The sequence below is a fragment of the Prionailurus bengalensis genome, chromosome E4, assembly GCF_016509475.1.
Source record: "Prionailurus bengalensis isolate Pbe53 chromosome E4, Fcat_Pben_1.1_paternal_pri, whole genome shotgun sequence".
NCBI classification, from domain to species: domain Eukaryota; kingdom Metazoa; phylum Chordata; class Mammalia; order Carnivora; family Felidae; genus Prionailurus; species Prionailurus bengalensis.
In genome coordinates, this window is record NC_057360.1 from 44935601 (window position 1) to 44952653 (window position 17053).

A 17053-nucleotide genomic window follows, 5' to 3' on the forward strand; every position below is an offset into this window, starting at 1 on the left:
TCTGATGGAGAACAGTTTAAAATCAGTGGGCTATGACTTCATAGTAGCATGAAAGAGCTGAGAATGACTGACGTTCATTATGACAGAAGAATTTACCTTTTCACCTGACAGTTTGAAAAGTAGATGAAAAATCTTTACAGAATTTTAGGATTTTTGTGTGTGTGATAATTAGGCAGCTTTCTGAATTAAGTGAGCATTTCAGAAAATCACATCGGAGTAAGGGCAATGGCTTTTGGCCCACCTTCAAGTATAGTGGGCCCTTTAGATTCAACGTTTAAGCTGTATTTCATTTTTTCTTGAAGTAGATCCCTTTCAAAAGAGTGTTCATTGTTTAAGGTCACTATTAACAATGTTTGAAAGCTGGTGCATCTGGGTGGCTCAGTCCACTAAGCGTCCAACTCTTGGTTTTGGCTTAGGTCATCATCTCATGGTTCGTGAGTTTGAGCCCTGCATCGGGCTCTGTGCTGACAGTGCATAGCCTGCTTGGTATTCTCGCCCTGTCCCTCTCTCTCTGCCCCTCCCCTACTCTCTTTCTATCAAAATAAATAAATAAACTTAAAAAAAATTTTAAAAATATTTGAAAGCTATATGGCATTTTTCTGTTCTCCCCATCCCAATAATTTTTCTTTTCCCGAGAATGGCAAACAGCTTTCCAGTTCCATCTAGTGGTAGAAAGTTGATTAGCATCCACTGACTTGATTTAATCTTAGGACTCGGATTTCTATTTTGGTGTCTGATGACATAAAAAGCTGGGGAAGTTCGGTTGTTCAAGAGTAGGAATGCATAAGCCTCTTCCTGGTAGACCGAGGCATCTTAATCTTGTGTTTTATTACTTTTTCTATATTTTCTTTTTAGATAAGATAACCATATTTGTATGTCAGTTCTGTCTGCAGATTAACAAGAATAAATGTGCATCAAAGTTGTGTGTTAGCTGTTTCTTTTGTATCCTCCCTGTTTTGGAAGCTTCTGTATATTCAAATATACACTTTCCACCTATAAATTACAATTATGTTTCTAGTGACACAGGCTACAATTTGTCAAAATCATTTCTTTGGCCTACAGTCTTCACTGTAGATTCCTGAGGTTGATAGTAAAGGCAAGATTGTAGTACAATTTAAATAACTTGATTTTTAAATAATGTAACAGTTTGGGACCATTATGAGTTAATGCAATTCATGTGTGTTTGCAGAAAAGCACCCTGTAAAGAATATAAATAACTATGTGCAAGCAAGCAGACATTAAATTGGGGAAACACAACAGTATAAAATTAGATAAAATGTATTAATTTTAATTAGATTTAAACCTTTGGGTTTTAAAGCTACTTTCAATCAATACAATGAGGTAACAAATATCTTCTTGAAAATGGAGCATCAATAAGGAAATTTTATTTTATTTAACATTTCAACTCTAAATCTAAATGACATCCTTTTCCTAAGGCAAAAATTTCCACCTAAGTTATATGTGAAGCCTTTTATTACATAGTGAAGAATGGATTTATATCAAAGATACCTTGTGACAAGGTGCTTTTTATTCCTACTGATGTGAAGGTAATTTAGTTTGATAAAAAAATAGGTATATAAAAACAACTAATTTGGCAATCTGTGTGGATTTCTACTAATGATTACATTTTATAACCTTGAAGGCAGTGCTTCATAATATCATGCTTACTCTTCTTGACTTTACCTATAGTTTTGTGGCGTGCTTATATGCATACAGAAAATATGAAAATAAAATCAAATTTTATTTTAAAAGTTATTAGTATGAGTTTTTTTTTAAAAATACCATCCATTTTTATAAGAAAATAGGAATTTGTCAGTAGAATAAGGTTTTATGATGTTTTTGTTTTTAATGCCAACTCTGTTATTGAGCAGAGCAGTTCAGCACATTCCTGAACTAGAAAGAGATTATGTACTATAATACAGTTTCAACCTCTTCTATCTGGCACAGGAAATTCCAGTTAAATCCTTGTTTCTCCCTTTGGGAAAATTTGAGGTGGGGAAACTTCCAGAGACAAAATTATGTAAAATTCTTTTACTGCATTCAGAAGCCTGCATTAAATACATTTCTGCAAAGAGCAGACTCAAGTACTTACTAACAGTCCTCTTTACACTTGGTTGACCGTGTTAAAGCTCAGGAGATTGGTATGTGAGTTAACTTGCTTTCTGGAAATAAATACCCATTTGCCTTGAAGGTATAATCATAGATTAATGAGGGTTGTGCAACTTGCATCTAAAAGAAAAATAAAATCAGTTGTCAGAATTGATTTATGTATCATCCAGAAGTTAACTGGAACAAATTTTCCCAGATATTTCTAACTTAGGAAAACTAAACAGAATTGAGCAAATATACTATTTTTACACCAATACTTACTATATTGGGAGGGACTTTCATGCCCCCCAATTGGTGAAAGAGGAGATTAGAGAGGGGGATGGATAGAGGAGTACAGTGCTCTTGCACCTACCCCAGCCATGTGAGGAGAAGTACAAAAGAATTATGCATTACTCATGGAGAATAGGGCTGTCTGCAGGAAGTGGGAACTAGCATCTCATCCTTTAGTTGGACATTTGCTTATATTGTTTCCTGTGATTAATTGAACATGAGGAAAAAAGAATTAGAGAAAAATGGCAGAGTTAGAAGACAGCCTTCAGTCCCATGCATGGGTTTTCCACAGCATGACTGATAGCTTAAAAAGATCTGAGCCATATTCCTGGTACCCCATCTGAGTGTGTTGGTCACAAGGTGAGAAAACTCAAGCAGTTAGATTGTAGGATGTACCACTGGTAAATAAGATGAGGGAAAGTGGAAGAGACTTTCTTACCAGTGATCATATACCAGAGTACAGCCCTCATTCCCCATAAAGGGATATTCACATGTGTCTACAAGACCCTTTATAGTGATTACTAATTAGAATTACTTTGAAGAGCAGCAACATCCTGTGGAGAATCAGCCTGAACTGGTAAGATTGAAATTTCAAATGGGGTGAGACTGAGCTTTTTAATAACTGAACATGATTTGAAAGAAATGGGACCTGCCCAAGATATTATTATAAGACAGGAATGGGGGATTTGACAGGACGTGCTTAGAAGGTTACAAGGTCTTGAAGACTTTGACAAAGGGTTAGTTTATTCACTTGACTAGGCGTTTTTTCCCCCTTTCTCCTAAGGAATTGTCCATTACCTTTCCTTCCACTTCTCTTTAAAAAAAAAACAAAAAATTACTCACTTAGACATTTGTTTAGAGTTTAGAATGCATAGGAGAGCAGACACAAGCTTTGTTTCCTTCTAAGCTGCCTCATCTAAGTTTTTTCAAGGCTCTCCTGACTCTGGTTTTGGGCACATGCATTTTACAGCATATCTCTTTATGCAGGGGAAATAGATATCTCAAAGAGGTTCTTTCAAATATGAAGCATATACTGTTACTCTGTACTCCATTTATTGTCTTAATAGAATATTTCATTTTCATATTCCTATCAGTTTTCTTTTTCTACTATACTTTTATAAACAGCTGGAGATGGCAATGATTTTGAAAATAAAGGTGGACATAAACTGGTTTAGGAAGCATTGATTACCAGTAAGTTTTCAGTAAAAATGTTAGAACATCCTAAAAAGGGTATGTAGTAAACGAGGCTGTACTGTTTTACAGGTTGCAATATACTTTGAGCTTGACAGTAAGTAAATGCACAAACCAATTATTTTCCCTAAAAGTTCATTTGCTTAGTGTAAACACATCTTAAATCTTCATTAAATGGCTTTTTGTAACTTTCACTAAGCTTTCCATTCTGTGTTTTTTGTCCCTAGTATCTTTTGTGTTTTTACTGCTGCTGAGGTTAAATTCATTTCATGTCCATTAGCGATTGAGGAACTCCATGATTATTTTTTTTAATTCTAATGGCAAATTCATCATAGGGAAAGTAATTGGTTAGACCTAAAAAATGATTCTGGTGAGAAGACAGGTATTATATAATTAGGAAAGCAGAACATTTAATAATTGAGCATAAAGAACATCGTTAGGTTACTCTTCGTTCATTTAAACAAACATTTATTAAGCACTTACACTGTGTCAGAATGGATGTCAGAGTCTCAAAAGTATAGTGGTAAACAAGACATGATCCCTTTCCTCATGTGGCTTATTTCACAGGGAAGCAAGACATTAATGAGTAATTAATACAATTTAGTGTTACTATATCATGAACAAAGTACAGCACTGCAAAGCTAAGAAGTAATGAGTAAGCTATAGGTCAGAGAATGAGTAGAGCTTTGGAGATAGGACGAACACCCTTGTGAAGAGTCCAAAATATAAGAAAGAGTTTCTTGTTCAGGGTAAATTAAGGAGTGCTCATGGCTGGAACACACGAGAGAAAGAAGACAGAGGTAACAAATGAAATTTGAAAGGTAGGTATAGCATAGGTCCAGAGGGCTTTGTAATGATGATAAAGAAGTTCACATTTTTAAAATGGAAGGAGGAAGCCCTTTAAACATTTTCAACAGGAGAGTGACATGAACTGATTGGAGTTTTTGAAATTCAGTCTTCTGACAGCACCATAAATAGATTTGTAATGACCAATACTGGAGGCAAGGAGGCCAGATAGTGGGATAGGACTATTTGAAAAGTGTAAGAATTGATGGAGAAAGGGACAAGTGGTGAGATCAAGACCCACCTAGATGGTGGAATTAAAGAATTCTCTGGTATGAGAAGTTTGGAAATATCTTTTTATTTATGTGATTGTTTTCCTCCATTGAAAAATAATCTTTAATTGTTTCTGCTTATAAACATAAAGTAAGATAGATGAAGAGAAAATTTAGGGAGAATAGTAAATTGAAGACAAAGAAAAGGTTTTTTTATACGTCTACAGGCCGTAAAATGCCCTTTTTAAAAATAGAGATATAACTGCCAGGTAATATTACATTAATGTCAGATGTACAACATAATTCTCTCTCTATATATGGGTATATGTATACACACATACACACATATATGTAGAGAGGAAATGATCATGCCAATAAGTCTAGTTAACATTTATCACCACACATACAGTTTTTTTTCTTGTATGCCAAACTTTTGAGATTTACTCTCTTAGTAGCTTTCTAATATATAATATAGTATTATTAACTATAGTCCTCATGCTATACATTATATTCCAGGACTTATTTAGTATATAACTAGAAGTTTGTACTTTTTGCTCACCTTAACCTGTTTCACCCATCTCCCCAACTTCCCCTTTGGCAACCACCAGTCTGTTCTTTGAATCTAGGAGTTTACTTTTTGTTTACTTTTTTTTTTTTTAGATTCTACATCTAAATGAGACCATATGGTATTTGTCTTGGTGACTTATTTCACTTAGCTAATAACCTCAAGGTCCATCCATATTGTCACAAATGGCAGGATTTCCTTTTATATAGCTGAATAGTAGCTCATTATATATATTTACACCATATTTTCTTTATTCATTCATCCATCTACAAACTCTTTAGTTATTTCTATGCCTTGGTTCATGTAAACAATGCTGCAGTGGACAGGAGGTGCAGATATCTTTTTGAGTGAGTCCTGTTTTTCTTTTTTTGTGATGCAATTATAAATGTCTCAGACATTCAAAAGTTGTAAGATTATTGTCATTAACATCCAGGTGCCTAGCATTTCAGATTAAAAAAAATAAACATTACAAATGTTTCTGAAGCCCACATATATTATCTCTGATTGACTTCTTTCTTTCCTAGGACTTAGTTAACTAAAATAACAAATCTGGAATCACTTCTTTTATTTAACATTTTATATTTGAGATTTCTCCATGAGATTTTGTAATCAGTAGTACCTGCATTTTCACTCTTATCTTTATGGATTCTATTTATTTATTTGTTTATCCATATTTCTGATAGACATGGGTGGTTGAGATTTTTATATATTTTTTCTCTTCCATTAGCAAATCCTTTCTGGTCTACCTTCAGAACACACCCAGAGTCTAATCTGGTCCAAACCATCGTCATCTAGCTGGATCATTATATTAACCTCCTCATTGGTCATTTCCCCTTCTTTAGTCTCTTCTCAGCGTCCTGACCTGTGGGGATTTTTGTAAAATTTAAGTCAGAATCTTCTCCCATTCTGTAGGTTGCCTTATAGTTTTGTCGATTACTTCCTTCACCACACAGAAGCTTTTGATCTTGATAAAGTCCCAATAGTTCATGTTTGCCTTTGTTTCCCTTGCTTTCAGGGACATGTCTAGTAGGATGGGTAGATGGGTGTTGGGTATTAGGAAGAGCACTTGTGATGAGCACTGGGTGTTGTATGTGAATGATGAATCACTGAATTCTACTTCTAAAACCCATATTGCACTGCATGGTAGCTAACTAACATAAACAATAAAAGAAGACAAAAAATTAAAGTCAGAATCTTTTGCACCCATCTTTGAAATCCTCCAGTGGCAAGTCCAAGTCATTGTAAAATTTTGTAAACCTCTATATGACCCCTCTCCCTTCCCAGTTATCTCTCTGGCCTCATTTTTTCTCCTCCCCTAACTCCAGCCAAAGTGGCCTCTTTGTTCTTTGTTCTCTGCTTCAGGAAAGTACTTGTTGGTACTTCTGCCTGAAACAATATTTTCCTGATCATTCCTATGGTTGCCTCTCCCACTCTCTTAAAGATTTTTACTCACATGTCAACCTCCCAGCAATGCCTTCCTCAACCCTACCTTTTACTTTTCAATTCACTGCTCAAAATTATTCCCTCTCTGATTTTTCTCCCTACACTAATCACTTCCAACATAACACAGTTTGCTTCTTTTGTTTACTGTCAATCTTCCTTCACTAGAGGCTTCAAACAAGAAGGCATTTTTGCTTTCTTAACTGCCATAACTTGTGAATCTAGAACTTTCCCTGACACAACCTAGGTGCTTGATAAATATTTCATGTAGGAATTAATAAGTGAGAACTGAACTTACCCAATCATATTAAATGGCATTATTAATTTCTTACATTTCTCAAAAAATTCACATGAGCTAAAGGGGGAACATTTATATATATTTACTACTAGCTGAACCTAGAGATTCTTGGTTACCTATTAGGAATATATTTGAAGAAATCATAAAGATGTCTCCTGGCATGAAAGCATAAAATAGCATGAGAAGAAGCAAATGATTTAAGGAAATCCATCTGAAATGTCCTTGTATAACCCTCTCCTTTTCAAGCTACAATATCGTTTTCCCATTTCAGCCCCTGGACTTAGATGTATGATTCTTTTGAATAGCTTTTAGTACCCTTGTGTGACAATTATTTGAGTCCATGCTACCTTTTGGATCTCAAATAAACCATGATGAATTACCGGCATCTTCTCTTACATTTCCAGCCCATTTAAGTGGATTCTGTCTTTGCCAAGTATCATCTTGCCAAGTAGCACTGTGGTACATAACAAAGATGATTTTATTTTTGTTTGCCAAAAGGAACGTTTTCTCTACCAGGAACAGTTATTCCTAGAAAATAATAGTTAGATGTAGCCATATACAGGCTGTAGTCAAAAGTGTTTTTACTTTATTTTTCTACTTCCAAAAACATATTAAAATTATTACAGAAGAAAGAGTAAAGGTTTTAAAAGCATTAGTGTTCAATAGGTTGCCTGGGCTGCTTAAAGCTGTCTCCAGAATCTAGCAATGAGAAAAGTATAACAGCAAAATAATAATGGAAGCTAACATTTTCTGAGTGATTACTATGATCCCAACATCTGCTAAGTGATTTATTTATATTACCTCATTTTATCTAACCCAGTGAGGCTGATACTGTTTTTTCACAGAAGAGGCAGAGAGTCACTGAGAAGTTAAGTAACTCACACAAGATCTTAAAATTAGGATTCAGATCAGGCAATCAGACTCCAAGGTCTAGGCTCTTGACTCTTAAGCACAATTAAGCATACCTGGAAAATATATGATTTTTTAAAACTTAGTTACTCTTCTAAATGTTAATAAATGTATTATCTCTAATAATCCTTTAGACAAAACTCAAGAGTTTAAAATGTTTTTAAAACCCTGAATATGACAAATATGATTTGTTATCTGCTTTTATCCATTCAAAATCTATAGACAATCTACTGAAATATTTTGATATTTATACATTTATCACTTTTCTCCTAGAATATGCATTTTTTGTGTTTATAGAGTCCATAAGCTTTACTCAGAAAAAGTAAATGAAATATATTATAAAAAATAGGAAAAAATAATTTTTCATAGGTTGACTTTTTTTATATATTTTCAAGGCCACTGAGGAGAGCATTCCAGAAAATAGAAACTGTACTTTCTGTGATAAACTTATATTCTTTTAAAAAATACTTCTGGTGATTGAAGACCCTTTTATCTTGAAGAGGTATCTTTTCTTAACTGCTACATAATTGGAAGGAAGCCATTGCTATGATATGGACAGAAATTAAGAGTATGTTTTCTGTGAAATCAACTTGATAACTTGACATGTATGAATACATAATTATAAATACAAAGCAAAATCAGTTACCTACAGGGACCAAATAGGTATCATAAATGAGATGAAGTAGGCGCCATGTTACTTAGACTATAAAACAAGTGTAATATGTAGGATTTGCATGACAGGATAGACATAAACAGAAATTAAAATGAAATGCTATAAATGCTATATCTCATTGGTTCATGGTCAGGATAAATGTTTTCATTAACTGGAGTATGAAAAACTACTTCTAGGATTGTGCCATCTTTCAAGCTTATTATATATTGTGTTAGTTTCAAAATTTTTGTAGTAATTCTTTGTGTTTGTAAATATCATCATTTAGAGCATCATACATATACTTCTTTGCACTGTGTTTACTAATTCTTCCTGGGAGAAAACTCCAAATTATGTATGGCAACTGTTTTTTTTGTTTTTTTAACTTCATTCACTGTGTTTTTCTCTTGGTGTGCGTGTATGTGTGTGTGCTTTTGTTGCAGAGAAGGCCAGCAGTCACCAGAACAGTGGCAGAAGATGTATGGTAGATGCTCTGGCAATGAAGTATACCACATTGTTTTGGAAGAAAGTACATTTTTTGCTGAATACGAAGGGAAGAGTTTCACATATGCCTCTTTTCATGCGCACAAAAAGTATGTTTCTGCTTCCAGAGTGGACTTAAAATATAAATCAATCATACCTTATAAACACAGTTTTCTAAAATACAGCCCATATTGGTGCTCATGAATTCCAAGTATTATGGAATTTTTAATGTAATTACTGAGACATTTGAACTCTGAGCTTCTGTATGATCTCTACAAGTTAATATTATTAGGTATAAAGTATAACTTAGTAGGAATATTGACTTTAGTAACTTCTTTTTAAAGTTGATTTTGAGAGAGACAGACACAGTACAAGTAGGCTAGGGGCAGAGAGAGAGAGAGGGAAAGAAACCCAAGCAGTCTCCATGCTGCCAGTGCAGAGCCTGACATGGGGCCTGAACCTATGAAACCTTGAGATCATGACCCCAGCCAAAACCAAGAGTCAGATGCTTAACTGACTGAGCCACCTAGGTGCCTCGACTTTAGTGATTTTTAAATTGTCTTTAACATATTTTAATCTATTAATGGGGTGCCTGGATGGCTCAGTTGGTTAAGTGTCTGACTTCAGCTCAGGTCATGATCTCGTGGTTCTTGAGTTTGGGACCCCTTGTCGGGCTCTGTGCTGACAGCTCAGAGCCTGGAGCCTGCTTGGGATTCTGTGTCTCCCTCTCTTTGCCCCTCCCCCGCTCACACTCTGTTTGTCTCTCTCTCTCTCTCTCTCTCTCTCTCTCTCTCTCTCAAATAAATAAACATTAAAAAACTATTAAAATATTTTAATCCATTAGGAATTTACAAATAAATGAAATGAATCTTATTTGAAGATCTAATTATAAAGTGTTGTTTAAACATGTAAACAAAGGGGTCACCTGGGTGGCTCAGTTGAATGTATGACTTCAGCTCAGGTCTAGATCTCTTAGTTCTTGACTTCAAGCCCCACATCAGCTCCCTGCTGTCAGCACAGAGCCTGCTTGGGATCTTCTATGTCTGACTCTGCCCCTCCCCAGCTTGCACGTGCCCTCTTTCTCTCTCAAAAATAAACATTTAAAAAATGTAAACAAAGTCATAATAACATTTATAAAAACTAGACATTTAAAAAAGCTTTCTTTGGCCAGAGAAATAAGTTAAAAAGTAATCAATAGTATCTTCTAATTCAAACATGAAACATAATTTTTTTTCCTTTTTGAGAAAAATTATTTACTGAAGAAATAAAAATGTATGTTTATAATGAAAGTAATATATTATCAGTATTATAAATATATTGATAAAACATGTTTAAGGTTTATTTATATCTAGTATATTCTACTAATGTAATATTTTATGTATTACACTTAAATTCTCCATGTGATTCTATCCATACATACTAAATATACTTTTGATGTTTAAAAAATATTTAGTTTATAAATAATTTGTATTCAGTAGATTTATTTGTAACACTATAAGACATATTGAAATAAAAACATTCAGGACATTTTCTGTTTGGAGCATAACCTGAAAAAGTATAAAAGCAATTATTAATATCTGTTCAATTTAGTGCTTGATATTTCTACTAATTAAGCTGTGCACCTATTCAGACTATTAAATTTTTTATTCCTAAAATTCAGAGTAAACCAAATATGGTAGACACAGAACTAAAAGAAATTTAGGGACCCTGATTCTTCGTCATGTGACGTTGGTAAGTTTCTTCCTCTCCTTTAGGCCAATGGCTTTCAATTTTTTTTGACTAGGTAATATTGTTTTATGTTTTTTGATCAAATGAAAATACATATTTAAGGAAAGACCCAATACACACACACTTTATAAAAAAAATTCTTACCCTTCCTAATGATATACGTATACATCAGTATAATATGCTGATGTTTTCTATTATCTTTTATTCTCTTCTGCTTTATTTAGGTGAACATATACATACATATATATATATATATATATATGTTATAATCAACTAAATTGATTTCACAACACACTAAGGACATAGTTTCTTTTCCTGTGAAAATAGGAAAGTCTTGAGAATCTTGAGTCTTGAACTTTTAGGATCTTTTCAAAACGCTTTAAAAGGCTTTGATTTGCTGGAGCGCTTGGGTGGCTCAGTTAATTAAGCGTCCGACTTCAACTTAGGTCATGATCTCACAGTTTGTGGGTTCGAGCTCCATGTCAGGTTCTGTGCTGACAGCTCAGAGCCGGGAGCCTGCTTCAGATTCTGTGTCTCCCTCTCTCTTCTGCTTCTCCCTAGTTCATGCTCTGTCTCTTTCTGTCTCAAAAATAAGTAAAAGGCTTTGATTTGGGTTTTAATCTTCCTCTGCCTTATAACAGTTTGCTAATATGAAAACTTAAAAACAAACAAAAACTAAGAGCTTGCTGAATCACAATTCTTAAACTTTTATTTATTTATTTTAAATTAAGGTTTGGCGTCTGCTTGATTGGTGTTCGGAGGGAGGATAATAAAAACATTTTGCTGAATCCAGGTCCTCGATGTATTATGAATGCTACAGATATATGTTTTTATATTAATATTACCAAAGAAGAGAATTCAGCATTTAAAAACCAAGACCAGCAGAAAAAAAGCAATGTATCAAGGTCATTTTATCATGGACCTTCTCGATTACCTGTACATAGCATAATTGCCAGCATGGGTAAGTATAAATAAATTTGAAAATATCATTAGTTTCTTTCTTTAAAAAAGCATAATAAATATACTCCAATGTTTGTTAAAATTTCAACATCAAATTTAGAAACTACTTGTGTATATTATAAATTTGGTGTAGCTGCATATACAGAACAAAGTTTCTAAGCTGTTAAACTGGTAAGAAATGTAGCTAATTCAAAATTGCCAACAATTTTTCATATTTTTTATTATAATACGAACACCCAACACTTGTGTATTTCTTTTGTAAGTTCTGTATCCAGTTATCAACAGAGGCTATTTCAGATATTCACCATTTTTCTCAAAACTCTTCTTCCATCCTCCATCTCAGGATTGAAGTTAGGTTTTATAACCTAGAAGTAAAAAAAAAAAAAGGAAATAGATCCAGAAAAATAAGAATTTCCTTTAAAATTTGCCACCAAACTACCTATAAGCCCACAAACATTCAGTTTTTGTCACAAGGATATGTGTCCTTCCTTTTAACATTTAACATTTTAATAGGAATGTCATCACTTATATAGTGGGCCCATCTCTTTTACCTCTTCTGGAACCTCACCTGTGTTTTGATTCATCCTCATTACCTAACTTTATTTTTTTCAAAATCATTGGCTCATTTCTCCTTCCTTTGTTTTTTTCTCTGTCTCTGTCTCTGTGTGTCTCTCTCTTCATAAACACACACACACACACACACACACACACACACACACACCCCTGAACCTCTTGGAATGACATCTTCATAGGTAAATTCCTTGAAAGAGTTGTCTTCAGTTGCTGGCTTGTTGTCCCTTCATGCTCTACCCAGTTCAGTCTGAAGTCTGCAGTCCTTATGTCCCTACTCTGACAAAGTCACCACTCTTCTGTTTGTCACTAAATTCATTGAGCATCTTCACAGCATGGGACAGTTTTGACCATGTTCTTCCTGAAACACTCTAGTGCTTTTTCTCTGTATCGTGTACATTCATTTTCCCTAAATAGTCCCATCTGTTCCTATAGATTGATTTGCCTGCCAAAAATTGATGATTCTCTCATGTAAATCATTAACTTAAATTTCTCTTCACAACAACATATTCAGCGGTGTACTGGTTATTTCTGTCTGGATGCCTCACAGGAAAAACTAGCACAGCATATTCAAATTGAACCAATCTTTCTGCCATCATGCAAAACCATCTTTCTCCTCTATTTTTTGGCTAAAGGACAGATGACACATTATAATTTATAAAGTCACAATTCTGACTTTTCACTCTTTCTCTCTTCTCATATCTCAGAATTCACCCAATTCTGTTAAATCTGATCATTGAGTAACCCTGAGAGTCATTCCCTTCTCTCTTTGTGCATTGTCTGTATGGTCATGGTCTCAGTCTCCATCATCTTTCCCCTCAACTGCAGGGTCAGTCCCCACAACCTTCTCTCCTTGCCTTGGTGCTGTCTTGCATTCTTCTACACCTTGAAACCAGAGTAATAATTTTTACATAATTTTGATAGTGTCATTGTCCCACATAAATCATTTGAATTGCTTCTTATTGGTCAATGGGAAAAAGAAATCTAAATTTTATAATATCACATGGCTTATAATTTGGATGACCAAAATCTCTTATTCTCATGAGTCAATCCCAGTTTCCCCAGGACAGTTCCAGTTTATATACATTGTCCCGGGTGTAATTATTGAATTCTTGATTCTCAAGAAGATAAATTGCACAGTCACTTTACTTATAAATTTTTTAATGATTCCATCTTAATTTTCTAGTCCTGTATTTTATCATCCCTTTAATTGCACTCCTAAGTCCCAATCATACTAAATTCCTTTCAATCTTCACTAATGGTTTCTGACCAGTAGACCTTCACACATGAAGTTTCTTTTGGCAGGATCTACTCCCCAGCCTCCAACTTTGCCCTGGTAACAACTTCTAATCCTTTGTATCTCAGTCTCAATATCAGTCTTTCTGAGACATATTCCATGGCTCTACTTGGACTGTATTAGGTAACCCTGTTTGTCATTGACATAGCATATTATCTTTCTTCTACAGTAGTCCTACTCATTATCTTTCCATTATTCACAATTACTTATTGAGTACCTAGTATGTGCTGGAAACTCTTAAAAGTATTTATGATAAATTAGTAAACAAATAGACAAAGATGCCTAGCTCCCAGAGCTTACATTCAATCACAGAGAAGACTAGCAATAAATAGCACATAAAAAATAAAGAAATTATTTAGTGTGTTAGAAAGTGATGAGTAATAAGAAAAAAGAAAGAGGGAAACAGAACTAGTTAAAAAAGTTCTATGAATTCTGGAGAGACTGGATTTTTAAATGAGGTGGTTATTGGGCCTTATTGAAAAGGTAACATTTGAGAAAATACTTGAAGAAAATGAGGGAATTAGCTCTGTGCATATCTGGAGGAAGATCAAGTCCCCACTGGGAGCCTAACTGGGCGGTCTGGGAATAGTAAAAAGGTTCTTGTGACTCAAACACAGTGAGGGATAGTGGGGTATAGGAGATGAGGTAGAAGACGTAAAATAAGACAAATTGTGTTGGGGCTTTTAAAGTCAAATTAAAGATTATTGTTTCTACTCTGAGTGAAGGAGAATTCATTGAAAGTTATAAGCAGAGCAATGGCATGACCTCATCTATGCTAACCTATGTTTTAATACAATCACTTTGTCTGCTATTGAGATTCTTGGTTTGGCCAAAGGATCAGAGTATTTTCAAGTGGAAATGGTAAGAAGGAGAAAATTCTGGGTAAACTTTGAAGATAGAATAATCAGGGTTTGCTAATGATTGTAAATAAACTGAGAAAAGAGAATTGTGAAGAACTCCAAGGTTTTTGGTTTAAGCAACTGGAAAAAGGGAATGGCTGTCTATTGAGATAGAGAAGGCTTGGGGGAGTGCAGGTTTGGCTGGGGTTGTGGGGGGGGGGGTGGGGCAGGTAAAAAGTTCAGTTTGGGTCACACTGAACTTCAAATGTTTGTTTGACATTGAGAAAAAGATGTCACATAGGAAGTTAGACATAGAAGTCTAGAGTTTAGGAAAGAGTTGTATACTGAAAAGGTAAATTTGGGGTTTGTGAGCTTATGTATTATATTTAAAGCCATGAGACTGAACAAGATCATTGATGAAATAAGTATGGACAGGAAAGGGATAAAAACAAAGAGTAAATCCTGCAGGATATCAACATTAAATATCAGGGAGATGAAAAGAAACCAGCAAAAGAGACCAAGAAGGAGCCATTGGCAAGGTAGTAGGAAAGCCTGGTGAGTGTGTGGTCTTAGAATCCAAATGAATCAAGTGTGTCAAGATACTGGAGTGATCAGCCATGTCTACTGCCACCAATAGTTCAAATAACATCCGAATTGAGAACTGGCAATTGAATGTAACAAAATGGTGACCGTTGCTCTTTCATTGGAGTGGTAGCGGAAAACGGCAGATCGGAGGGGTTCATGATGGTAGAAGACAAATTAGATATGCTAGGTCCAGTGTCTCTCAAAAAGTTTTGCTGCAAAGGGATGCAAAGAAATGACTTTGTAGTCATGGTGGATATACAAGGAAGTGAGGAGGGCAAGGCAATCGGGAATATATTTAAGAGAATGAACATAACGATAGACTGTGGAACTTAATTTAGCTAAGGAAATGAAAAGCCATCTTTGGTTGAAGGAAACTGAAAAGGTAGTGGATTCAAAGATTATAATTCCACTGGGAATTAAAAAGGGTAGAGGTGGAAGGAGAAGAGGCAAAGGTACATATCAGAGAATGAGATGCCAGAAATAGAGTTTACATGTACTAAACAGTAACTGTCAGATTTAGGGTATGACTGTGAGAGTGAATCGTTAAAGAATGGTGGAAGAAAAGGCCATTAGTGGATGAAGGGACAAGGAACTAAGTTTAGAGTATTGGAAGGATCATCTTCATGTGTAATGAAATATAAATCTATCTACATGCATAAAGAACTTGCTGAGAATGAGGACAGACATTGTACTGGACGGACTAATGCAGGAACTAAACTACCCAAGCATATTCATTTGCATTGATGCAGGTATCGGTTAGTTAGAGAGTTGAATTTAAACAGGATTTGCTTTTGCCAGGAGAGTAGGGGAGCAAAAATGTGACAAGGGAGCCAAGAGTGTTTGCTAGCAAATAATCATACTGCTTAAATATGGAGCCTAAGGTGGGTAAGAAGAGAAGACAGAACATGAAAGGAGTAAGGGAGACAATTCAAATTTGGTATCATAAATACAGTTGAAGTTCCAGTGGAGTGAAACCGTAGCTGAAGTTGAGACACAAATAAAAGTGACCTAAAAAGATAGGAAATAGTGGTGGTCAGAGGGTGAATGCAGGAAATGAGTAAAGGGAGCACTGTTGTAATTGGTTATAATAAAATCTAAAGAGTGAATGTGGAAGTGAGGGGCTAAGATAAGGTGAAAAGTGGTTTCTTTAGTAAATTCAAGGAAGTGAGATTTTGGATGTGGGAAGGTTTATTTACCTGCATTTTTAACACACTGAATGAGGCAAGAAAAGTGTTATGCATTGGATTGTGTCCACCAAAATTCATATGTTGAAATCCTAACCGCCACCCCCTCCCCCCCGCCCCCCGTAACTCAGAATGTGATCTTTTGGAGCTAAGGTCTTTACAGAGGTGATCAAGGTAAAATGAGATCATTAGGGTGGGCCCAAATCCACTGTGACTGGTGTCTTTATAAGAAGGGGAAATTAGGACACAGAGACACATCAAAGGAAGACAGTGGGAGGAGACATAGGGAGAAGATGGCCATCTACTAGCCAAGAAGTGAGCCAAGAATGATCTGGAACAGATCATTCCCTCACAGCCCTCAGAAAAAAACCAGTCCTTCTAACACCTGGATTTTGGGTGTCTACCCTCCAAAACTATGAGGCAATAAATTTCTGTTTCTTAAGCCAACCAATTTCTTTGGTTCTTTGTTATGAATGCAATAGTATTGGAGAAACGGACTAGAATCTTTAAGAAATAAGTAGAATGGCATAGTATTAGTTACCAAACAGAGCCATGAAAGATAGCGGTGGTAGAATCTTGAAGGTATGGGATACAAAGCTGGTATTTTCTAAAGGATAAAAGGAAAATGGTCTAAAAGAGACAGTGACAGCACTGAGGGTATTTATCTACCTCCAACCCACCGTTTTAAAGGGGTGACGGGAAAATGTTAGGGAAGAGCCAGGTTTGTTAAGGAAAGGAAATGTTCCAAGAACAGCTTGTTTCTGTAATTGAAACTACTTTCTAAATTGCGTCTTCCCTGCTAGATTCTTTCTCAGGATCGTATCCCTCAGGCCCAGTTTGGTGCCAGGTGTCCGTGTTGGCAGAATAATCAGGAAGTGACCAAATTTCCCTATGTTGGGCAAGAAAATGATAAAGCGGTAG

General features: G+C 35.2%; 1 protein-coding gene across 1 annotated transcript in view; it reads left to right on the forward strand.

The window, feature by feature from the left end:
- KCNT2 (potassium sodium-activated channel subfamily T member 2) overlaps positions 1-17053 on the forward strand; it is a 370279-nt gene that overhangs the window by 251283 nt on the left and 101943 nt on the right. The window contains 2 exon segments of the mRNA XM_043568827.1: positions 8930-9079; positions 11429-11658. Of these exon segments, the coding sequence (XP_043424762.1) occupies positions 8930-9079; positions 11429-11658 (380 nt within the window).